Genomic DNA, 25072 nt, shown 5'->3' with positions numbered 1-25072 from the left:
TTTAAAGTGAATCAATCTTTATTTGCACACTCAATGTGCGTTAACAAATTCAACATACAAGATAGCATTACATATTGTAGGATTAGCATACAGCATTATGCAGTTTCACAAATTTCAAGTTAGTTCTTTTGCTTTTTTCTTTTAACACAAAGTTGAAACCGTCCAAGTTAATTTTACAATAGAAGACACAAGGTAAAGAAACCACATTTGAGAGATTCCACGGTGAGGCAGCTGTCACTAACTGTCAGTTTTACACCAAAGAAAAATTATCTGCACATCTTCAGTTTCCCATTATTCCTGAGGAGTAATGGAGCTACTCATTTCTGCCCAATAAGCCTAAGTCTATTTACCCTGAGCACATTTCCTTGACAAGTTCTTCTTTCCTTTTCAGCTAAAGGAATCAGAATAAGGAGGTGATCTAGGCTTAAGCATACTCTTTACACTAAAGTAGAAAAGGAACATTTGAATAGAATGTATCCTAGTAATATTTCTGCGATGGGGAGGGAAAAATATGGTTCCCTGGAGGAGCAGTGACATTCGATAGCCTTTAATAACCAGACTGCTTAGTGAGGAAAAACATAAATCTAATATATTTGCACTGAATGTCCAGAGGAGAATCTGTTCTCCTGGTCATGGTAGAGAGCCACTAGTAGTGTATAAGCAACAAAGGAATTAAGACGTAGATCAAAATCTACTCTTAACCTCAAGCAGAAATCCTCATAATCAGGATCCAGGTTTCCCGGTAGAGTGCATGGGGAAACTCACGTTGCATTTACCTGCACTTGTAAGGCTTAGAAACAGGATTTCAGTTTCAAAGTAACTGCTATTACTCCCTGACCCGTTAACACTTTTCACAGTTCAAATGAAAGTCTGTCTTGAAAGGTGTAGTACAAGCAATGAAAGCTACCAGTGAGAAGATTCAGCCTTTCAAAGATGCTTTGTCAGGAAGAGCTACTGGGACATTAATGGCAGGTGTTGTGCAGGTTGTCTACATGAAGAGTCCTTGCAGCAGCAATTGCTTTACACTGTGGCTGGAAAGGGAACCAAAGGGTAAGACTTGCTCAGTTTAATCTACTTTCAATAGTAAGAAAGTGGTGAGGATCACTTTTTCAACAGGGCTCTAAAATTCAGTGGTCAAGTACTGCAAATAGTTAAATGGTTTTAAAAAAATTACTTATAATACATTATTTACATTCCACGGGGCACAGACCAGACTGGCTGCGTGGAATCAACTTAACGAACACTGAAAACTTGCAGTCTTCTGTTTGCTTTTCTGCCCACTCAATCTGCTTTGTATTTTCAAGATACAGAATTAAAAAAAAAAAGGCAAATTCCTGCAGAAGGATCGTTTACTATATTTTGTTGTAAACTGTTCATGCTTCGCTTGCCAATAATCTTTAAAATTATTTGTTTGCTGCCACTTGTCTTTCTACATCTCCCAGTCTGAATATAAGAAACCAACTTAAATTACTTTGTCAAAGTACAGTCATCTTGTTTACAAGTTTAGAACAGTGTTTTTACAGTAAGATCTAAATGCAACTACCTCCAGGCTCAACTGACCTTCGCAGAACTTAGTTCTATGAACTTCTGTTTCAAATTAAACTATTCAGGCTTAACTTGCATAGTGCTAAATACATTTATCCAGGCATGGTTTTACATTCCACAGGAGACAGCAAGCATATTCTACTTTTCGGAAGCCAATACCTTATAGTTAAGCAGTTTAAAACTGTTTTGTACTTCTGAAAACTAGCTTTTTTGAGAAACTAAAAAATATTTTGTGAAAACGTTTTTTTCTATGTAAATTGTTTAACCCTTTGAATATGGGCTATTTAGACCAACTGGAGAATATAAAATGTTATTTCTAGTCCAATTAAGGAACATACGATTACTTTTCAACTGACTTGAAGACTCACTCTCCAATATTTTGCTCTCTGATTTAAGGTATTGGGTAACGGTCATGTAGAATTTATAAACTTTTAAAACATCAGCCTTCCTACAATTTGATCTCACATGTTTAGTGTGGATCATTTTGCCTGAACCCAACATATACATATAGGGTTGGAAAAAAATGCAGGCTGGTGCTTTCCAGAGTCCTTCATAATACAAATATTTCTCCAGAACCTCCATGTGGCAAAAGCAGTGATCAGTTTCTTAGCATTTCAGTTTTAGATGCAAATCACTTTATAGCTCCATAGCAAATACAGCACAAATAGAAATATTCCAGTACCAGGTTATAGGCTGTTTTTTTCCTTAGATAGAACTGTTCTTCCCTGTACCTCTTTGCACCAGTGCAGAATACTAAACCTTCATATATGGAAATGCAGTTAGTGCTCCCAAATCAGCAAAGAAGTGAACTGAAAGAACCAATGGGCAGACAAACTAACAAGAAACTAGAGGTTAAACAACAGATTTCAGAAACTTTGGGAGAAGCCTAATAGAGAGACCAGTTTTGGTGAATACCAGCAAAGAGTTCGGCACAAACACAACTTCGATAGTGACAGATAATTGTATTAAAATCTGCAACCTGATATTGGCAGTTATACTAATTTTAGTTTGTATTAGGCATGCAATAGCGTGACTACACTGTTATATATATTTGTGGTATTTTAAAATTTTAATGCTTTTTAGAATTTTAGTGCCCTGCAAAATCACATCACTAAATAACCAATCAGCTGCTTCTTATGAAAGTTTAGTTCTACGACTAAAACAAGGTTTAAGTCTGTTCTCTCGGCCAGCGCTCGCCGCCGCAGCCTCTGCTAGTATTCGCTCAGGCTGTGCCATTTGGCAACTGGCTTCCGGGGGTTCTCGCACACCTCTCGCCAGTGTTCCACGCCCGCTGTGGTGATGCTGTGCGCTCCCAAAATCAGCCGTCCCACCACCTCGTTTTTTGTGGTGCGGTCGAAATCAATGACTAGGAATTCAATGCTGATGTCGGGAAGGAGATCCACTGGGATATCATAAATGAAGGATTCATTGAAGACAGGATTCAAAGTGCACTTCTTCACGTGGGTCTTCTTTTTTGCTATGCGCTTTCTACCATAATAAACGTTCACCTTAACATAGGGATCTGCCAGGAAAAAAAAAAAAGAGAAAGCCAATTAACACAGCCCAGCAGCATTCCTTGGAATATGTCTGGGTGAATTTTGTTCTCGCCTTTCTGCCTCCTCTGGTATTTTTCTCTTTTCAAGCAAATCCTGGCTTGGGGGTGGGATGCTTTTTCACACTGGGGGAAAAAATCCTACCCTTGCTTTGTTATTGGAGGTTTCCTGGCTGGTCTAGAGAATTGTAAGTTCTTTTATTCTGCATTTGAGAGGTCAAGGAAGACTTGCCTCTCTTTTGTGGTAGAGTTGGGGTGACGCTGCAGCTACGATGTTCCAGGAAAAACACGCGAGGCAGGTATTTATGTGGGTGACATCTTTTATTGGACCAACTCTATGGTTGTGGGGGGGGGGGGGCCATAAACAAGCTCCTCAGAAATAAGGAATCCTGAGGAAAGGCAAAATGGTACCCAAAAGCGTGTCTATGTCCCTCCCAACTGTGCAGTTGGTTAAATATAAGGTAACACCCACAAAAAATCCTTGCCTCTCATCTTTATTCTCATTCATAGATTTTGAAGCCAGAATGAACCATTAAATCACATAGTTCACCCTATCCCAAAGAAACCACAGAATTCATCCAGTTTCCCTGGTATTGAACTCAAGAGACCTATTTGACTACATCCTTTCTAAAAACGCGGACATCCGATTTGGAGGTTCTGCATTTCCACTGTAGTTTGTTCAGTGGTTAATTGTATCATTCTTAAATATCTGTGCCTTTCTTCTACTCTGAATGTTACTGGCTTTAACTTCTATTGGTTCTTGTTAGGCCTTATTTCATCAGGTTAAGAGCACCTTAATGCGTGTATTTTTTCCCCATAAGGTACACTTCTATATCCTCAGGTCACCTTTCTTGTAAACAGACAGACTGAATTCTTTACATTCTTCATGGGATGTTCCCCTTCCCGAAGTCTCCAATAATTTATCCGTAATGATTCCCAAGTCATTTTCAGTAACGTCTTTCCAAGATTCAGCCTTTCCGTACATTCCATTCGATGCACATGGCTTGGGTTCTCTGTCCTTTGACAATCTTGTATCTTATCTTTGACAATCTTGTATCTTATCTTAAAGCACATTTTATTTTAACAGGCTCAGCCTACCAGGTGATCGAGATGGCTGTGTGTGATCACACTGGAGGTATTCATCACATCACCAATTGTTTTGTAATTCAGATTTTTACCAACAGTGATTTTTATATTAAGCTAGTTTTGTTGTTAACTCTCTATTTTATATTTAGCTGGTTGTTTAATAATTCTGCCTCCCGTTTAATAATATATTTCATAGATTTCTAGAGTTGGAATGGAACTGGCAGGTCATCGGGTCCGACCCCCTGCTCCAGGCAGAAAAAAGCACTGGAGTTAGGTAACCCCAGCCAGATGCCTGTCTAACCTCCTCTTGAACACCTCCAGGGTAGAGGAAAGCACCACCTCCCTTGGAAGCCCATTCCATATTTTGGCAACCTTTACCGTAAAGAATTTCTTCCTAATGTCCAATCTAAATCTGTTCTCCTTCAGTTTGTGACGATTATTCCTGGTAACCCTGAGGGGCACCCTGATAAACAATGTCCCCTATTCCTTGCTGGCCCCCTGATGAGTTTGTAGGCAGCTACAAGATTGCCTCGCAGCCTTCTCTTGTGGAATATACCACCTTATAGTCAACTAGTTCAGCTTTCTTTCTAGGCTGCAAGAAAAACAGTTTGAGTATATGATTTTTGCATCTCTATGTATGTTTATGGCGGGCTTGTTGGCTGTGCTGCATATGTTTACAGAAACCCAGAGAAGTCTAGGATGAAAGATAAGTTCTGCAGTTCAGGCATCTGATGATGCCTGCAATTATTTCTGTCCCAGGTTACTTGCAAGCTGGCTTCTCTGTATGGAGTCTTTTCCTTCAGGCAAGAAGTTTTACAACTGAGATGTAAATTCCTGGTTGCAGATGGAAAGATGGTATTGAGTCCAACAAAGTAGAGGACCTTGAAGATCAAAAAAGCCTTTGAACTTGGCTCTATAGTCAATGAAGCCCCAGTTCAGAGAAATGCACAGCAGTCATGTATTTATATCAGTCCGTGGTGCCCAGCAGGTTCACTGCTGCAGTATGTGTCAATAACAACTCTTTCCAGGGTATAGCTTCACTCCTAAGTGTGAACTGCAGTAATTAATTGCAGGAGTACCAAATAGCTCATGATAATGAGGACACTAATAGGAGAAAGTACAGTACTGTGGCCAGTGCTTGATCCAAGTGAGTAATTTTACCATAGTAACTACTTTAGCCCAAACACCCTAGAGCTGCAGACCAACCTAAAATTTTGAGGCCAGATGTCCTTATAATGGGGGACACCAAAGAGGAAGCAAATTGCTCAAAAAGCTTGGCTGCACCTGTGAGCCTCAGCTCAGTCTTGCTTTTCATCTATAGGTGCTGGTTCTACCTGGCCTTTAAGATAGCTGGGAAATGGTCCTTATTTCCAGTTGTCTTTGGAGAGATGGAATTGGGTGTCATCCACCTATTTGGAATTATGGCTCATGTTGTTTCGTATAGATCAGAGGTTCCCAACCACTGGGCTGTGGCCCAGTACTGGGCCACAAAGGTTCGCTGCCAGGTCGTGGCATGAGCCCCTGCTTGGCTCCCCGTTGGTCCACCTGGGAGAACAGCTTCTGTTGCTGGCAGTGACGTGCTAGGTTAAAGCTGGGGGTCAGGGCAGGCTCCAGGAGTGAGGCAGATGGCTCCACTGCTCCTGTGCAGGTCCATGGAACAAAAATGGTTGGGAACCACTGATATAGATAACATATAATATGTGGGAAAGAACTGAGCCTTGTAAAACTACAGATGAAGGTTTTGAGAAGTAAAGTAATGATTGCTCAAATAAACTATCCCATAGATAGAGATGCATGTGAGAAATTGCAGACAGTAAGATTTGGGTTTTTTATAAGTTTTGGGCTGAGGTAAAATATCAGGCTTCAAGAAAGCTAGGATTAGGTTGTGAAGAAATCCCCCTTTTAGATAGCCTCCCCACTCAGTCTGCCTACTCCAGCTCAGTTTCAAACTCTGGCTGTGGAATCCACCTGGTCACCTAGGTCAAGGGTTTTCAACCTTTTTGCATCATTGTACCCTTCCAGTGGTTGGACACAGAGCTGTGTACCCCCCCCCGGAGTGGGGGCAGGGGTGGCACGCAGCTGGATGCAGAGCAGCGACAACCACCATGTGCAAGCTTCCCCCACCCCCCTGCGTTCATGGGATAGTGCATGGTGCTCCATCCCCATCCACCCATGCGTACCTCCTAGGGCCTTCTCTAGTACCCCCAGGGGTATGCATACCCCTGGTTGACAACCCCTGGCCTAGGCAATTCCATTGGGAGGGGGGACTTGCTTCTCCTTTGTTTCAATTTCCCACCCAAATACCTGTGAGGCACTGGTCACTCCACCAGCAAGTTGCTGATGTTTTTCAAACTAACTGGCCTGTACCAGTCATGTTCTGAGGATACTGGGTTCTGGTTGCAACTTAGTGATGAGGTCAAAAAACTAATAAAATGGGTCACTCCCTCTTGGGAGGGGGAGACTTTTTTTGGGAGGGGGTATGCTGAAACAAGCAAAAAGCCCCACAATCTCCATCAGTCTCTGGAGGAACATGCAAGTAACTTACCTGAAATTTAGCTAGTAATTTAGGATTAAGTGAATTAGACGCACACAAGCCCACTCTGTTTTGCTCAAGCAGGTTTTCTTTCAAGTTGCTGTTGTTTTGTATTCCCTCTTCACTCTCTCCCTCTTGGATCAGTAAAGGTATCTGTTATAGCACACCTTGCTGTAAATGCTTATGAGGGTGAGACTAGCCTTTATAGCCCTTTTGCTTGGCTGGCTAAGGTAGATGTGGCTTTTTACTTTCCTCCCATACAGGAGGCTACTTGCGAATGCACTGGGCTAAAGCAAGCAGCCTAAAATACCATGGTGGACTAAGCACCCAAGATCTACAGAATCTGTGTACCCCGGGTGGCACAGAGTCCTAACAAAGAGCAGGGCCCAGGTGGTGGCAGCGGTTACCCCAGGCTTGTGGATGCGCTCCAGGAAGGGGTTGGCCAGATGTAGGCACCCCAGGGGAGGCACCTGAATAGCGAGTTTTGGTTGGGTGCAATGAGATGGGCAGCTCAGCACAGAAGCACCCCCTACTGGCCCACCACACAGGTTACATCCTTCCTAAGAGAAGAAAAGTGGAGAAAATCCATAAAAACAGTAAAACTTGCCAGTGGTGAAAGAGGATGACACTGGATCTTAAAATGCTTGGGATTCAAGGAAATGAGGGGCTGTGGCTGGGCAGGACTGAAGGCTAAACAGCAGCCCTGTAAAGTGTCACGTCCCATCAAAATACTATCCAGCTAAAACTAGAAATAATATTGAGCATTGTCTCATGAAGACTTACTTCATCTTACAGTATGGATTTGAGGTAGCTGTGGGTGGCAATGGAAGGAATTTGTGAGGAGCAGTGCTGCTCTGGGCAGGAAGGATTATACTGACAAGTAAAGCTACTAAGCCTCCCTACAACTTCTCCAATTCTCAACAGATATCCTACAGCCATGTACTACCTATACCTGCATACCCCTATGATCTCACAGAAACACATCGATTTTTAATGCTGTTGAAATGATACACTTCTGTCACATAACCTGACTCATGCATTTGCTACTTCCATCCACTTCCTAATGTTGTCACACTTGTCAGTCCACCATATTCAGGAAGGAGGGTAACAAGGAAGGGGAACAGGAAGATATAGTACAAAGAAAATGCTGAGATTGGCGGTGACAGAATCAGAAGCTGCTCTTTAAATTGCTTTAAAAAAATTTTTTCAAACTACAGAGAATTTTTCATCCCCATCTTACTCTCACTAGTATATAAACCATATTGAAGCTTTTTGTCTTTTCCTCTCAACCCTTGTCTTGTCCTTTGCCACAGCACTCGGTTCTCTCTTGTACATGCCACAAGTTGCTTTCTGTGTTGCCCATGTAGGGTAGATTTTAATTTTTAGGCATTGCCTTGGAGGCATTAAATAGAAGAGCAAACACTTCAGATGTAATTGAGGAGTTGCAACTAATCAATAAGCAACTGATCAATAACTGCAAGTTAGTTATGACCCCACCAAACAGCATTTGCTTTGTTTACAGGGAAAAAGAAAAATGGCATCAAGTGGAGTGCAACAGACCAGTTGTAGGCTGAAGTAAATAGCTTCTACCTGAGAGACCGGTGATATCCATCTTCGGCAAATGTCTAGCTTTCAGCACCACAACAGTCATTCTCTGTGCAACAGGCTGGTAAGACAGTGAGACTTGCAGCTCTCCTCTGCTAATGCACTTCTGTGAAAGAGAAGCAGAAATAATTTATAAAACTAGGGATTCTCAACCTGAGGGTCATAAGCAGTTGTGAGGAAGTCGTGGCTCCCTTCTTAGTTGACCTAGATTGACACTGTTGCTAAATGCTAATTTCCTAATGCTGATATTTCTACTTAAGGTAAGACGCAACTCCCACTAGAAGAGCCTTCTACATCATTCTGAACCTCTACCATGGTGTGCTGTAGAAAAAGGATTGGGAACACTGCCTCCAAGCTCAGCGATACAACAGACTCACAAGATGCAGGTAATATAATGTCTTAAATTTATACCAGAGGCAATTCTCCAGGGCAGGACCTACAGGTATTTCTCTCTTTAGGGACAAGTACATTTCAATACAGTCCACTATAATTATCAACTGGAAAATCTACATGAATAAAATCCTAACTATTTTTGTCAACTCATTGATTCAGAGGAAAAGTCAGTCTTCCTGGGAGTTAATACAACATTTTTACCATGTGTGGTCACTAGATCTGAGCCACAAAGGTGATAAAGGGGTCGGAATGCAGACTGCACAAGGAAAGGCTGAGATAACTAGACATGTTTAAGCTGGAGAAAAGGATATTTTGGATATAAGGAAAAACTTCACTGTTTGTGCGTCCAGACTCTGGAACAGACTCCCAGCAGGGGTGGTGCAGGCACCTACCCTGGAGATATTCAACAGGAGACTGGACACACACCTTGCTGGGGTTATTTGACCCTAGCAGTCTTTCCTACCCAGAACAGGGGGGCTGGACTTGATGATTTCACAAGGTCCCTTCCAACCCTAAACTTCTGTGAATAAGGAAGAGGGAGAACAACTGTTCTCCTTTGCTACAGAGGACACTCCTTTGCTTTAAACTGCAGCAAAGCCAATTTAGCTTAAATCTCAGGAAAATACTTCCTAACTGTAAGAACTACAGGACAACAGAACAAGCACCTGGGGAACTTGTGGAAACCACTGATGATTTTTAAGAAGAGTCCCAAGAGGCCTTTGGGCATGGTTTAGGAATACTGAATCATGCATCTGTGCAGGAGTTGAACTAGGTGACCCTTGAGGTCCTTCCCAGTCCTGTGATTCTACAGCACGCCCTGATACAGACATTTAAATACCTAGGGTAGTTTATCAGTGAAAACTGAGTTTAAGTACCTCCAGGCACAGGTAGCGTCCAAGCAGCTCCAAGAACCTAAACTCAGTACTTGGGTGCCTAACGAGGCCGTAAGACACTCAAGGCCCAGATACTCCCAGGAACGTAGCTATACAACTCCTAGTGAAATCAGTAGATGTTTACACGGCCTGAGGAATCTGGGAGTCGCAAGGCACTTTTAGGAGCTTGAATCCATTAACTTTCAATGAGACCCAAGGTCCTGAGACTAAGAAACATTAGTACTTCTGAAAGTTTTATGCCAGACTAGTTGACAAAGCTGAGAGAGTCTGAACAAGTGAAATAAGATGGAAAAAATGCTCTGGTGTCTTTGCAATAGTAAAATTAACAGATGGTTTATTTGGACTTCCAGGTGCTATAAATTGGGGTTTCAAACTTGTTGGGCCTGGTATGGGCTGTGGGGCAGGAGAGAGGCAGCAACAGCGTTAATCCCTGCAGCTGCTGGAGTCGCTGTTTCAGCACAGCTCTGGAACCCGGGGAGTTGATGGCAGTTTTTAAAGGCAGGCAGGGATGGTGGGGAAAGGAGGCAAGCAGCAATAACTCCCTGTGCTGCAGAACTGTACCAAAACAGCCAGCAATTAATGCTGCCACTTATGAGGATCCAGCAGCCATGGTTAGTCTAGCCCATGAGAAGCCCCACAAGTTGGATCAGGGCTACATGTTCAAGACCCCTGTTATATATCAATTTTGCTTATTTGCTATCATTGGAAATTGGTTTACTATCAATGGGTGTGAAATGGCTATCAGCAAAATTGTATCAGAGAGATACCTAAAGAATGGAGTTTTGAGGGCTGGTTCCTGTCAAGTGATGCATTCAACCCTTCAGTGCAAATGTAAGAACCCATTTGCAAACTGTCAGTTAAGTTGTGATATCTTAGCAGGTTCCTAGCAAGGAGGGAAATGTTATAGCTGCTAATTTTGAATCCCAGTAGACCAAAAGATCATGCTCAGGGTTTTAAGATGGGTAAGAAAAGGGACAGAGGGTAGCCTCTTCAAGGGCTCAGAAATAAGAACCACAAAGGAAAGCTTCTAGGGTTACAGATTTAAAAAAAAAAAAAAAAAAAAAAAATCTCAGGAGAAACTATGAAATGCCCTTTTAGAATTAAGGCTTAGGATGAGTATGCTTTTGTGCAACTGAAAGAAGTGAATACTATTTAATAGTCTCCTTATGTTGCTACCCACTACCTGATGATACTTAAAACTAGATTGATCTGTGCATGCAATTGTAGGCAGGCAGCACAAGGCCAGACTGTTAGCAAAGTTTTTGCCTGAGGTATCTGCCATCCCCATCAAGGAGGAAAACAGTGCAGGAAGGGCCATATGCTGAATTTTTCTTTTTTTGAGGGGATTGACAATAAATGTAACTTTCATAAGAGAATGTCGTTGTTTCTGTTAGTTGGAAGCAGTTACAAATGTTGTGAACGGGACATTATACCTTTTCTTACAGAAAGAGTTTGGAATATCTGTTGGGGCCTGCAGCTTTACAGATGTCTTTACTTTGAAAATTCAATAAACTCTTCATGTCATACTTCATATTTTGTGTTATATTGATAAGACGGCTTCAGTCGCAACTGTTTTGACATTTGCAGAATTATACACCTCTTCAGAAGTGTGGAGCTGTCATTGAAATTAAATGCCATTTGATGATTAGTTATGTTGCCTACATGTATCTTTGCCTAGGCAAGTGGGCCGACATGTTTTATTTAGATTGAGTTTTTTTTATGTGTGATGCCTAGGCACAATTATCACTCTGGTATCTAATAATTTAGACTACATGTATGAAAGGATAACTTGAGCAATGCTGATCAGTCATTCCTGGTTGTTAATGAGTTACATTAACAAAACAAACCAATGAAACCAATGAGATAAAGCCATAAAGAGTCTCTGTCGGGGGCAGGGGAGGAGGAGTGATGGATGCTATCCCAGAGTCCATGATGGCTGATATGAATGTAGAAACTCCTCCAAAAATCAGTGAATAAAAAGGAGAAGCATGGAGAAGCTCTGATTCAGTAACCTGTTTTACCACAATTCAAAAATGTTCTCAGGTCAGTGTGGGGAGAACGTGAAGGGAGCAGGTTCGCTTTGACTGCAGCAGAGTCTTATTCAACAGCTTCTTGGCACTATCCTTCTGGATCAACATAAAAGGACAAGCTACTGGGGAAGGAAATAATAAAGGTGGAAATAAACCAGTCTTGCCAAGGGTTAGACAATCTATGGATATTCAGTGAATACCCTCCTGGGCTGTGAAGGGCTTATGCCTTTTTTACTCGCTGCAGAATGCCCTAGATTTTACAATCTTGAACTTCCAGCCTGAATAACAGCACTCTACTTCTCTCTGAACAGCAGCAAGATAAAGCTGGGAACAAGCAGAGTTGCAGTGGTTACTAGGGAGCTACATACACAAAAACAATACAGAGAAAGGTTTCTCTTTTCAGGGAGTCTAGGGCAACTCTTTGAGATGAAGTACCTACAATTACCAGGTTTGTTTCATTCTTTTGTTAACCATTCTTTCAGTTAGATTAAATGAGTCCAGTATGTATCCTAGCAAGTCATTTCTGTCATAAGATGTTAACTCCATCCGAGGGACAGTTTGTGAGGGAACAGTAACAAGGCTGGACCGACAGAAACAGTTACAGCAGCAACCTGTCTGGACTGGAAACAGTGGAAGAGCCATGAGAAAAGCCACTGCACAACTGACAGCTGAATCATCTAAACCACTACCAAGATAATGGAGGTGCTTGTTTTATAATTTCTATACAATTCCTTAAGAAGGATTCGGAGGACAATGTTTCCAGCTGGCACACAGTTCAACCCTAGAAATACAATGCAGCTGTTTCTAAGGTGAGAAAGCAACAGCTGTTTAATAGAACACAGCAACAATTTACAACAGCCAGGAGCAGGCGATGAAGAGGAGAATCCCGTGTCCTACTCACTGAGCGCTAAGCAGCCAAAATAAACCAACCATTAAAAGGAAAATGAGAATTTGAATGCAAGCTCCACCTTCTCATTGTGTTTGTGAACATATTACTTGAGCATGTCAGTTTGCTTACAGAGCTATCAGAAGTAAACCCAGGTGCTTGAATTTGCATGTCTGTCTTTTAACCTGTAAAATATGGGGAGAAATCAATCACTCAAGACTATTCTGCAATTTTTCCTCCTAACAAACTCACTGAGTTTCACAGTCCCTTCAAGGAATTTATTTTTATAAGTCATGCACATAAAATTGGAAGCAAGACGCCGAGTTTCTGCATCTTACAATGCTGCCACTCTACGTATCACTTATAAAAGGGTTTTAACTGGCTGTTTCCCAAGGCTGCCTTTGAGGAGAATCTGCAGTTAGTCTGCTGACCCCAATTCTTGGCCTAGTTTCTGTCTTCCATTTATCACATGTATTTATTATACACCATTCTCTGTTGCCCATTGCTGCAGTATCTGCGGAAAACAATACTATTTTACAGGACTGAATTTAACATTCCCCTCATTAAGCAGCCACCGTTGTTTTTAAGAAGTCACAATCCAAAAAGGTGATGATCCACATGGGCAGAGCGAGGGTTTTGAGCAGAAGGGGTACAGATGGTCCAGTACATGGTCAGATAGAGCACATCACTTTTTTTCCTCCAGTTACAGAGAAACAAGCAGCTTTATTAATAAGGTAGGGGCCTCAGTGCTACATTATTCAGTTTAAGATCAAAGCAAAAACAAATACAACTTTATTGGAATGTGCACTCATGTACTAGATTATATAGAGAGAGTTTAGAAAAACCTAACCTAGGCAACAATAGTAAAAAGATATTGTTTTGCTAGTACTATAGTCATTATAGTTAAATGTACATCTTATTCAAATTAATCAAAATAATCTAGTCTTCTTGAGCATCCTGACTGTCTCAAATATTTCCGTGTCATCATTTCTACACATAAGCCAATATTACCACACCTGAGTTAAGGTTTCTAGCTAGAGCTAAAAACAAAAGTTTGCAGAGCTGTGAGATAGAAGAGAGACATTACCAGGAATAACTAACAAATAGCAAGGCTGCAGAAGAAAAGCAATTGTTTGAAAAGTGGACTGTACAGACTATTAAAAAGGAGAGAGAATTGTTAATAGCTGTGAAGTGAAGAGTTTAGTCATGACTCCCTCAGTGCTGCCCAAATAGAAATGCCACTGCCCTTCCAAGGAAGCTGGTTTTAAAGTTTGGGCGGAGCAGGAATCAAAGTGGGGGTGGGGATGTCAGCTGCATGACTGCTCCCCCGCCTGCTATCCACCCCTGACCATCCAACATACCAGTTCCCGGGGGTAAGGCCTTTTCACAATTAAGAGACAATTTGCACCAAGTGATACATTTTGTCTTGCACGCTAAAAGCAGTAAGAGTCAGGTTCTAGCTGGTCCCTCAGGATTAGATTTCAGCATACGGTATCCAATAGTCAACAAAGCACTGTGCTGTGGGCCCAAGTGTGTTACACCATGCAAGTCCTGTGTTGTTCTGGCAATACCAAGGGGTCAGGAGAGTAGCTTGTCTGCCCACCAATGGTACAAGTATGTGAAAGTGCAAGATTATGCTGGAACATTACTGCACTCCAGCTTTGGATGGCTGACACAATGGCATATCCTGGACCATCACCAGCAGGCATGCTTTAAAATTACCCCATCCCATTAGGCAGTGGAGAGGGTAGGGGCAGCAGAAAGTCCCAAACCTGTTGATAAAGCCAAAACATCTCTGATAAACAAGCTGTCGTGGCAGCATAAAGGAAGAAGTATCATCCACTTTGTAGAAGGTTCAAAGTCCTAAACTGCTTTTCTATATAACGACCAAATCCTTGTACTGCATCCAGATGTGAAATGGCAGCTGATGCATGCAGAGCTTGGAGCTCTTGTATAATGTGCACTGGCATGATGCCTTTTCTAAATGCTGAGTTGCCACATACTGTCTGTGGAAGCTCTTGGGCAGTCCCAAAGTTAACAAGTTGAAGTAAAAATTAAAATTGTTTCTACTTGCTGGTTTTCATTCTGGGCCCTTTTGCAACCAGCCATTACAATATTGACAAACAGCACTGAGAGGACCTAGTGAAAAAGTGTAAAAAGGGCACAGTATATCCATCTCGGTCTCCTCCAGGGCTTCAACACGTTGAATAAGAACGGTGACGATGGAGCCCTGAAAGAAGGCAGCCCTTGGGGAACGTGTGCAACTACCCATTATGGCTCTCTGGAACATCTCCAAAAGAATAAAGACATCCATCTGTAAGGGAATGCCTGCCTCTGCCAAGTACCAGATGAGTCAGCACCATCTCATGATCAATACTAGCCAAGACTGTAGATAGATCTAGCAGTGTTAGCACAGAGGTATGACTTGCTTACAGCTCTGGTGAGATCATCCCTTGAGCAACCAACAGCAGTCTTGTGCACCTCTACTGATACAACTTAAATAGCTCTGAGGCTGTCTCTGAACTGGGGTCACCTCCCAGAGCCACTCCATGAACCACAGCACTTTGCAGAACCCCTGTAGCACTAGTTGCATCTTCTCTGAAGGGTCGGTCTTCAGAAGTTCAACAAAAATGGGTATGTATTTTAAATGTCCTTTTGTGCTGCCCAAAGCCAGTGAAGAAGAATTAAGGTACAGGTGAAGATCTTTCACCATCTAGCAGCCATGTATGTTCACTGGATATTGAAAAATTATCATTTGGTGATTACACAGATCAATCTTCCATTGCCAAAGCACAGAGAACTGCAAAACTATAGAAGCACAGCTATACATTACTAACTGCCTGGCATCCCTAACTGTTTAGCTTGTCACAGCCAGTCTGTTTTTTTCGTATGAACAGCAGGCACATTTGCACTAGAGATGGTCACACATCACCTCACCCAGTCAGACAACTGCATTAAGTCCTTCCCAGTGAAAGAGACAGTGGCCTAAATTAATTGCTTTTCAGAATCAGAGAGGAGGACAACCAACCACATTAGTCTGAATTCAGGCAGGAGGTATGCCAAGGTGGTACCTTGAAGACCGACTAGTTTGGAGGGATGCAAGCTTTTATAGACAGCCATCCACGTCGTCATACTGCCTTACTTTCTGCCTCTTCCAGAATGGAGACCTTCAGTTAGCAAAAATTCCCCTTTCCCAAAAACTAAATAAGAAACTTTCTGTCAAATCTGTAATGTTTCAGTGGGTCAGTATGGCATACTCCAAGTCTCCAGCTGGAGGATTTACTGAGAAGCTATTGAGTGCTTAACTTTGGTTTTTGTTTTGGAAGAAACTAGAAATTTTGGCAAGGTAAAAAAAAAATCTCACCACAGGAATAACACAGACTGATTTTCAGGATATAATTTACAGCAACAACAACAAAAACAGCTACATGTTTTATCACCAGTTTATTTAGCTGAAATATTATCTGCAGTACTAGTTCTAGATACCTCCAAACTGATTTCAGACAGGCCGAGCACCTATGGTTTCATGCAAGGCATTGTTCAAGCAAACCTTCTCTGAAATTTCTGTCCCTAGTGCATTAAATTTCCAATTTAAGATGAAGTCAGCACTAAACCATTTTCACTTTAGAAATGTTATACTAAAAAAACCCCAACTCAATCCATGTCAAAGGTTAATTACTCAAGTATAATTTATTTTTAAGTTTGCCTGATGGATATTAAACAAAGGAAAAATAAAACTTTAAACCCAAAGCCGTGGATAATGAGAATCTACAGCATAAATAGAACAACCAGCACTTAAGGCATTCTAAAATCTTCCTCCAGGCTGCTGTCCTCTATGCTTTACTGTTAGTAACATGCTGGAAATTACTTTTGTAACTGTTGTAACTGTAACACCTAAGTGTGTGAAGTACTGTACAGATTAAATGGGAAATTTGATTATTGAGCACTATGTCAGATGACAGACACATGACTTTGGACTTCAGCCAAATTACACAAAAATATGAAGTCCAATCCTGACAGCTGTTCTTACACAAGTGTTCTCATCAACTTTGCTGAGACTAGTGCAAGTAAAAGCTATGCATGCGAGTCAGGGTTACAGTGTCATTCTTAGACGCACCGAGTCCTCCCCAACAAAAGAACAGCCTAATTGGGGATCATGTTACAAGGGGTCAAACACATACAGCACAAAGCATCTCTCCAAACTAAAAGAAGTCACTTACTTGTATGTTCCTTTTGATGATCTCCCTAGTGAGCTGGACCTTTCCAGTGCTTGGATCTACCCCAGCAAGCGGCACCATGACTTCTCCAATCACATCATCTCGTGAGAAACGATCAAAGCTCAACACCAGGAAGTGGAGCACCAAATCCTGGAGCTGGCTGTAGGGGATCCCGTAGAAGGTGAAAGTCTCGTCAAAGACAGGGTCCAAGGTCTTGCGAAGCACACGAGTCTTGACTCGGTGCCTTTTGTCTGGAAGAATTGTCATCTTTATATAGGGATCAGAGCTCTGTGTATGCTCATCCATCATAGGCAGCCCATGGGCTTCTTGAATGGTCACCACCAATGCTTTTTTGGGAAAGTTGTAGTCCACTGAGAAAGTCAGTTCTCCCAGCAGGACATCTTCCTCTGGGGAAGATGGGGAGGAGGTTTTACTCCCACCCGGGGTGAGGCTTTGATCTGGACTTAGTTCATCTCCATAATCCATTTTTATTGGGAGCTGATCAACACAGGGGGTTGCATTAAGTCCATCTGGGGTCTTCTCAGAGCCCAGTAAGCCAGCCTCAGCAGCATCCACCAAGAGGTTTCCTTTTCCAGTATCCTTGGCAGTGCCATTCTTGTCTCTCCGGATACGGTTAATTTTCTTCTTGTTACTCAAGGTCTCCGGGTAAATACTGATGCCTTTCAGCATATGAATGAATTTGTAAGGAGGGTTTTTGTGCTTTTTTTCTGCTTGTTGGTGGCAGCATGTCCAAACAAATACCGTTACTGAGACAGAAACTACAAGGACAGTAGCACCAATGAGCCCTGCTACAACTGGAGAGACATCTGCAAAGACAACAAAACAATCTGGGATGAGCCAGTGCCCCCCAAGGCTTCTGTATCTGTGCAGAACCTAGTACAATCAGTGATGCTATCAAATTAACATGAAAACTTTTTTATTCTATGTTCTTTATGTCTAAATCATTATGAACCTTAAATGTTTTCCTTATTTTTTGCCATGAAGGAGACATTTCCTACCCCTTTGCCACAGATAACCCAAATTTCACTTAATAAAAACATCTACTTTTTTTTTTTTTTTATTGTTGTATCCCACCAATTCCACTTAGTGTACCAGCACAGCTCCAGGAGAAATGCTTCAGTGACCTGTAATTTCTTGATTTAAAGAGGACCAGGCTTTGAGGTTAAAGCCTCGGCCCCAGGAGATGGGGGTCAGACCCGAGCCTCCCTCCCCTGTGAAAGGCAGGGACCCCCTGCACACACAGCCACATTTTTATGGCTTCTTTAAAAATATTACTCTATACTATTATACTGCCAACAACTACAATAAGTAGTTAGACAATTTATTTATAATCCTGAGTTCTGTTACAATTGATTCAAGTTTTGTCCTTGAAATGTTTGGCACAGGATTATAAATCATCTTCATATGCTGGGACTTTTATATAAACCGTTGCTATGGTTTGGAAACTAACAGCTATAATTTAAATAGCCTAAAGTGGACTTGTTCTTACATAATTTTCACAGGTTTTGCAAGCTTTTACCACTTGAATTGAAAACTTGTTTGGGTAGGTTTTTCATGACACAGTGGTGAGTCCTGTCTATACCTATGACTTAGCAGCTATTCAGCAGCATCTTTGCCATTGGTTCTTATGATGTAAATATTGCCCAATGCACACTTTTCCTACCATACGTGCATGCAATACTTTCTTGAATTTTCTAGTTGCCAGCTCCATCAAAGGGAACATCAGAATGGGACTTCGGCCAGCCATCAGTGTTTAAAGCACTTTGTCACCTAAATTGTTTAGAACATGACCTGGTAATAAAAAAACCCATCTGCTACTTGTGCCATATCAACACTAACACTCCAACTAGTGTTAGCAACAGCATGCAGTTTTTCAGTAAAATGGGTAAGTGTAGACAAAGGCCCTTAGTCCTCTGACAGTGTGAAGCAGCAGCTCTAAAATGTGAATTTCTCTTCTCATAACAACCCAGATGACAGCTTCATTTCTAACTGCATAAGACAGCAGACCATGATATGAAATTCTGCACAATCTCATTTTGCTGTTATAAATGCATGTACCACAGCTTGAGAGTAGACGTGGAAAGAAAAATCCTGCCTCCACCTCACCCCACATGCAGAGACCTGCACATTCCTATAAGGAGAAGCAATCAGTAATGGAAGAGATGCTGCAACAAACATGCTTTAAAAAGGTTATATGTATACAATTAACATTAAGTGTATCAAACAGGCGTGTCATAAGAAAAACAGCATCAGTCAGCACTATATAAAATATTTTTCTAGCAAGGCATCTTAGTTGCATGTATTATATTTTGTATAGCAGGCTGTAGGCACAGAATTATAAAAGATGCTACAGATAGGACTGGAGGAAAAGACTAGAGCACTGTCACCACACATTCTTCCAATCTGAGATGTCGGAATTGAGATACTGGCTGATGTATTTTATGCAGATGCTCAAAAATTAATCAACTTCTAATAGGCACTGTTAGTCTCCTTAAATACAGTTCCCTTCTTCCGTGCTGTCCAGATAACCCCAGGGACCCTGCCAGGTTCTAAAGGTTTCATATGAATTATCCCTCACCAGAAGCATAACAAGCTCCTTTAGTGCCTTGGTCAGAGGACTGTGGAGGGAGGGGGCAAAATGGCAACATGGACATGTGTTTGTTTCATTACTAATACTCCCTGTTCAGAGTTCCAGCAGGCTCCATGCTGCTTCCTACGTAGCAATTTTATTTGTCCTTTCCCTTTGAAAATGGGTAAATAATCTCTTATAGCTGATTTGCATAAATTTCTACAAGTCACCCCTTTCCAGATATTTGAGGTTACACATCACAGACAAGGAGGGTGCCAAAATCCCTGTTCTTGCTTATTTTGATCTCAAAATGTGTCTTTATTACATGGGCACTATAACTTCTTGAGTTTGCAATTCTGCTAAAATACTAAGCATAACTGACTAATGGAAGAATATGCAGTGGTCATATGGGAAACAAAATATAATCCTCCAAGCCTGCAAAAGAAGCTTCTTGCTATTGTTTTTAGACCACCTTCAGATGGGAAACAAGAAGCAGGGAAAACAAACAAAAAGTCAAAAACTCTCTTAGCTGAAAAGGCTATTTTTCCTGAAAGGCTTAATTTTCATTTTCATTTTTCTTTTAGTAATTCTTATTTTACAGGACTTCTACCTCCCTGGTCTTAACTGTAAGGTCATTCAAACCAAAAATAGTGAACAGTATTGAACCCAGTGACTACGGTGCAGTTGACAAGAACCCTCCAAAGACTATCATGCTTCTATTTTTCCTCCAGAGGACTGTGCAGGGAGAGAAAGCCCAAGTATGTTAGATACAGTTACTGCCAAACTGCATCAGACTACTGATCTGTATAGCTTCCTGTCTAAGAGAGGTTAGTACCATGTGCTTCAGGAGAAGATTCATGGAAACTCACAGGAGGCAGTTAAGAAAGGCCCTGTAAGTGAGAGAGGTTTTTTCTTTAAGACCCATTAAGCAGAGGTTGGCTTATGCTGTGTGGCCAGTGGATCCATATCCCCTCCAAGACATACTGTTGTAACTATGGATGTTTTTAATCTTTTATATAGATGTCCAATCCTCTTTTCAGTCCTGCTTATTTCTTGAGTGCATGGTACTGCATAAAAGGAGTGAGGCTTTTCTTTTCTATATAAGGAATGTGTAGAAGTCTGCAGGTGAATCATTTTGGGTATGCCCATTATAACATACAGAAGTTGAATATATTCTATTGCAGACTTCTAAAATGTTAGTGGTTTGGGGAAATAACTAGCAGCAGACAAGGAAGAAGGCAGAAAAAGAGCCCTGATCTGTACAGTATCTGAAAATACGCCAGTTCCAGGGATGTAAAGTACCAGGCTTTTTCTGTCCGCTCCACGAGATGGATACACCCATATTTCATTAATGCTCTTATCCTGTGGATCTTCTAGGAGCTTTCCCAGTGACTAGAAGAGGATGCATGTCATGGATGTACTGTACCCAACTTGTCCTAAATTGGAGCACTGCAGACAAGGCTCAAGTACGTAAGCACCAAATGAAAGTTAAAAATAGTAGATAAAAAACAACTCTAGATGTCTCCATTTAAGAGCATGAGAGTTTTCCAACCCTTATTCTGAAGTCTTTCCTATTTCCTGACTAAATTTTTGTTTTGGCCGTGTCTCAACCAATTTCTGCATCTTAGCCTAACTCCTAGTACTCTTCATGATCTGCTGGTTTCCTTCATTCTTCCCTTTTTTGTCTCTCTTATCTGCCTCCATTCAGTGTCCCTTCTCTTTTCTTCGGACCTTCCAATCAGCTAATCCCTACTTAACAAAGTGATGGTGAGACCAGCCAGACTAGGAAAACAAACAAACAAACCCACAATGAATGAATATTTTCAGATGATCCTACTGTACAGTACTGCTTATAAAGAACATTCTTCTTCCTATAATCTTTCTGCCCTTTCAGATTGAAAGGTCTTCATGGAAGGGACTTTCTTTATGCATCTAGGCTGCCTCGCACAGTGAGAACCATGTCTTCGTGGGGATCATTAGGGTCTGCTCTAAAACAAGCAAATAAAAAAAAAAAAAAAAAAAATTTTTTTTCTTCCTCATAGGCAACACCACCTAATGTGAGAGGCCTAATTCTTCACTCTATTATAGCATGTTAATGTGCATCACACCATTGACTTAAATGGAGTTACAGGCGTATAACCAAATTAACGAGGGAGAAAAATCAGACCTAAAACATGCATTTTCAAAAGGACTTGTCTTCTTTGGAGCATTAGCTAGAGACCAAGCTTCCTTGTCTTTTAAAACCAGATCAAAGGCATATGCATTTAGACCAACACAGCTCAACAACAAGAATTATTGGGATAGTTCTTTGAAAACATCAGTCCAGTGTTCAGCAGACATCAAAAAGGCAAATGGAGTGTGTTAGGGTGTATTAAGAATGGAACTGAAAACAAAACACATCACTGTATAAAGCCACTGTACACCAACACCTGGAATACCGCGTGCAGTTCCCTTCTACCCACCTCCAAAAGCATACAGTAGAGGTAGAAAGTGTATGGAGGAGGGCAAGGATGATCAGAGGTATGGAGAGGTTGCTGTATAAAGGAGAGATATGACAGAAGCCTATAAAATAATGAGCAGCATAGAGACAATAAAATGGGATTTACTATTTCTGATCTGTCTCACTTCTACAATAAGGAGCTGTACAATAAAATGATTAGGAAGAGAGTTTACAACTACCAAAAGGAAGTTCTCTTTTCACTCAGCTTGTAATTCACTCGTGAAACTTATTGCCACAAGATGTTGTACAGACTGGTGATTTAAGGAGATTCAAAAGAGGGTTAGACAAATTCATGAAGGAACGGTCCACCAGTGGATCTTAAATGTAATAAGTTATGGTTGCAGCCTCTAAATTAGGACTTCCTAGGCTTCTAAATGCTACAAACCATAAGGAAAGAGGTGAAGAGGGAAAGATCAGTCCAGATAGGCCATACAAAAAACACACTTTCCCTTAACATCCAGTTCCTGCTGCTGTGTGAGATGGGATATTCTGCTGGATAGACTTGTGGCCTGCTTCAGCATCTCTTACATTCTTATGGCTCTCATCTGTCTTGCACTCAATTACTGTCTTGCTCAAAGACATCCTTCATACATGTGAGAGAAGTGCAAAGCACTCCATCTGGGGACGAACAATCCCCAACATACATGCTTGGTGGCGCCAAACAGACTAGCAACACAACTGAAAGGGATCTAGGGGTAATAATAGACCAGAGTATGGATATAAGCCACCAGTGCAATGCTGTAGCCAGCATGGCAAACAATACTCTGGCATGCATCAACTGATGCATCTCAAACAAAACCAAAGAAGTGATTCTACCGCCTTATTTGGTACTCGTGAGACCACAGCTGGAGTACTGCGTCCACTTCTGGGCACTGCACTTCAACAAGGATGTGGGAAAGCTTGAGAGAGTCCAGAGAAGGGCCACCCATATGATCAGAGACTTGCATGGCAAGCTGTACAAGGAAAGACTGAGGGATTTGGGACTCTTCAGCCTACAAAAGAAAAAGGCTGAGGGGGGACTTGGTAGCAGCTTATGGCTACATCAGGGGAATACATCAAGGGCTCAGTGAACAACTGTTCACCAGGGCACCCTTGGGAAAAACAAGGAGTAATGACCACAAAATCCTGGAAGACTATTTCAAACTCAACATTAGGAAAAAACAGCTTCATAATTAGAGTGTCCAGACTGTGGAATAAGCTTCCTCCAGAGGTGGTGCAATCACCTACCCTGGAAATCTTCAAGAGGAGACTGGATGGTTACATCACTGGGGTCACCCGACCCCAGTTGTCTTTCCTGCCTAGTGCGGCGGGGCTGGACCCAATGATGTTGCGAGGTCCCTTCCAGCCCCTTACAATCTATAAAACTAAGAGAATAATTCGAGCTCCTTCAAGAGCTGCTCTAATTAAAGCACCTAGAGTGTCTTGTGCATCAGAGTCCCCATGCTGAAAAATGGCAGCAGGGGCTCTTTAACTAAAGCCTGTCAAAAGTGCTCAAGTGCCCCTGCCTTTTTTCAGCATAGGGATGCCGATACATATGACATGTAGTCTGCTGTAATTACAGTGCATTGGAGCAGCCTCACTGCATGCGTATAGGCACCTAATAAGAGCAATTGTTTCAGGAAAACTACTGAGCTGTATGAAGGAAAGGCCCAGTCACTTTGGGATCCTTTGTAGACTGGAGGTATAAGGCCAAGGAAATGCTACAAATGTGAAACATTATATTAACTAAAGGTATGTACACACTGCAAACAGCAATATAGTCTGGACAAACCCAAGCCAGCTTTGGCTCTAGTGGTAATTTCAACTACAGCAACATGAAGCTTAGTGCAGGCTAGCTTAGCTCACCAAATTCAAAGTAGCCCAGGTATCTCTGGAATCTAGACTGCATGGCAGGCTGTAAGAGCTGATTCACATTAGCATTAGTGACATTACTTGACTTTTTCTGCACCGAGATTTGCACCAAGTTGGCTAAATTTGGTTTTTAAACTAATTTAGTTAAGCTTTTTGTGGATACTCATTTAGTTAAGGTGTCCTTTATTAATTTAGTTTATGAAATTCCTCAAGAATTCTGATATACGTACTTAGTCAACTTAAAGCCATTTTAATCCGCTTTAAAAGAGTCCGCATCACGATTTGCGCAGGTTGAATGAAATTGGTTAAAAATGCACTTGTAGTGAAAGCATTGCAAGTTTGTTTGTAGATAAGGCATGAATGACAAAAAGAAGTATTTTCAACGTCCCCTGATGTAGAACATTTTCCTTCAGGCACATGAGGGACCACAACAACGAGTACTCCTTGTTCTGGATACAGAAGTTAGCCATGATAGGTTTTTCTTAGACTGCCATTTCATTTGTTAGACAGTCTGATACCTTAGGTAGCAAGAAAGATGCACAAAGTACATTTAATTTGTGAGCTCTTTGGGGCAGGGATCTTGTTGTCCCAGTTGCCTGTAAAGCTCCTACCAAGCTACTAGCATCCCATTTGAACAAGAGCCACCACATAAGGAGATTTCAGCAGTTTTGTAATTATTTACCTATAAGAATGTGCAAGTTATTATTCTTTTGCTTTTCTTAATTTATCGAGTATTTTTAATACCATTGTAATAACCTATCAAGTCTCCCTGGCAAAAGCGTGCTTGTATGCAGCGCCCAGGCTCAATCACTGCGTAGACCTGCGTGTCAAGAGACGTGCTCTGCACCGGATGGGGCAGACGACGTGCGGAAGAAGTGATAAACGCTAGAGGATAAAAGAGGAGATGGAAATTGTGTTTGAACCATGGGACCGGACTGAGGAGCCAACAATGTGCTCGCTCAGCCTCTCTCTACGCTGATGACACTCGTGGCCCGATGCCCCTTGTGAGCTCGCCTTTCTGTTCAACTCAGGAATCCCGCGTGGGTTGGGCCTCCCGGTACCGCAGGTGCCAGGCTCCCCTACCCCAGACTATGCCACCGGGGCCTAAGCACCACCTGCGGTGCCAGGATCGGGGGTCTCGCCCAGCGCCTCGGCCCCTCCCGGGCGATGCTCCAGGGCGGGCCGCCCCCTCTGCCCGCCCGGCCCCCCGGGAGGCGCAAACAAAGGCTCCGGCGGTAGCAGCGCGGCCTGGCCCGGAATAGACATCACGTCATCCCGCCCGCACCTGCTCCTGCGCCCCCGGGGACGGGGACGGGGACGGCCCAGCGCCGCCGCCCGCACGGGGGAAGGGTGGAGGGCGCCCCCCGCAGCCGGGAGCGGAGCCCCCACGG

At 42.2% G+C, this 25072-nt stretch overlaps 1 protein-coding gene across 1 annotated transcript; it reads right to left on the bottom strand.

Annotated features, from left to right (window-relative positions):
• Nucleotides 1-22412, bottom strand: SYT11 (synaptotagmin 11). Its single transcript, XM_019556732.1, has 4 exons — nt 22359-22412; nt 16744-17634; nt 8307-8427; nt 1-3067 (listed from the first exon to the last, which is right to left on the bottom strand). Exons 1-4 carry the CDS (start codon nt 22410-22412, stop codon nt 2757-2759), a joined length of 1377 nt encoding a protein of 458 aa, XP_019412277.1. The 3' UTR covers nt 1-2756.
• Nucleotides 22413-25072: the final 2660 nt, after the last annotated feature.

Source organism: Crocodylus porosus, unplaced genomic scaffold (genome assembly GCF_001723895.1).
Source record: "Crocodylus porosus isolate Cpor-Errol unplaced genomic scaffold, CroPor_comp1, whole genome shotgun sequence".
In the NCBI taxonomy this organism is placed as follows: domain Eukaryota; kingdom Metazoa; phylum Chordata; order Crocodylia; family Crocodylidae; genus Crocodylus; species Crocodylus porosus.
The sequence above is the reverse complement of the archived record's forward strand: the minus strand, read 5'-3'. Positions and strand labels throughout refer to the sequence as shown.

Excerpts from the sequence above, each read along its gene's own strand:
- SYT11 (XM_019556732.1), bottom strand. The coding sequence starts at position 22,412 with ATGTCTTTGAGCAAGACAGTAATTGAGTGCAAGACAGATGAGAGCCAT. Across the intron at positions 17,635-22,358 it reads CAGATGAGAGCCATAAGAAT|GTTCTGCACAGATACAGAAG; the intron begins GTAAGAGATGCT and ends TGATTGTACTAG. Across the intron at positions 3,068-8,306 it reads GGATATCACCGGTCTCTCAG|ATCCCTATGTTAAGGTGAAC; the intron begins GTAGAAGCTATT and ends TTTTCCTGGCAG.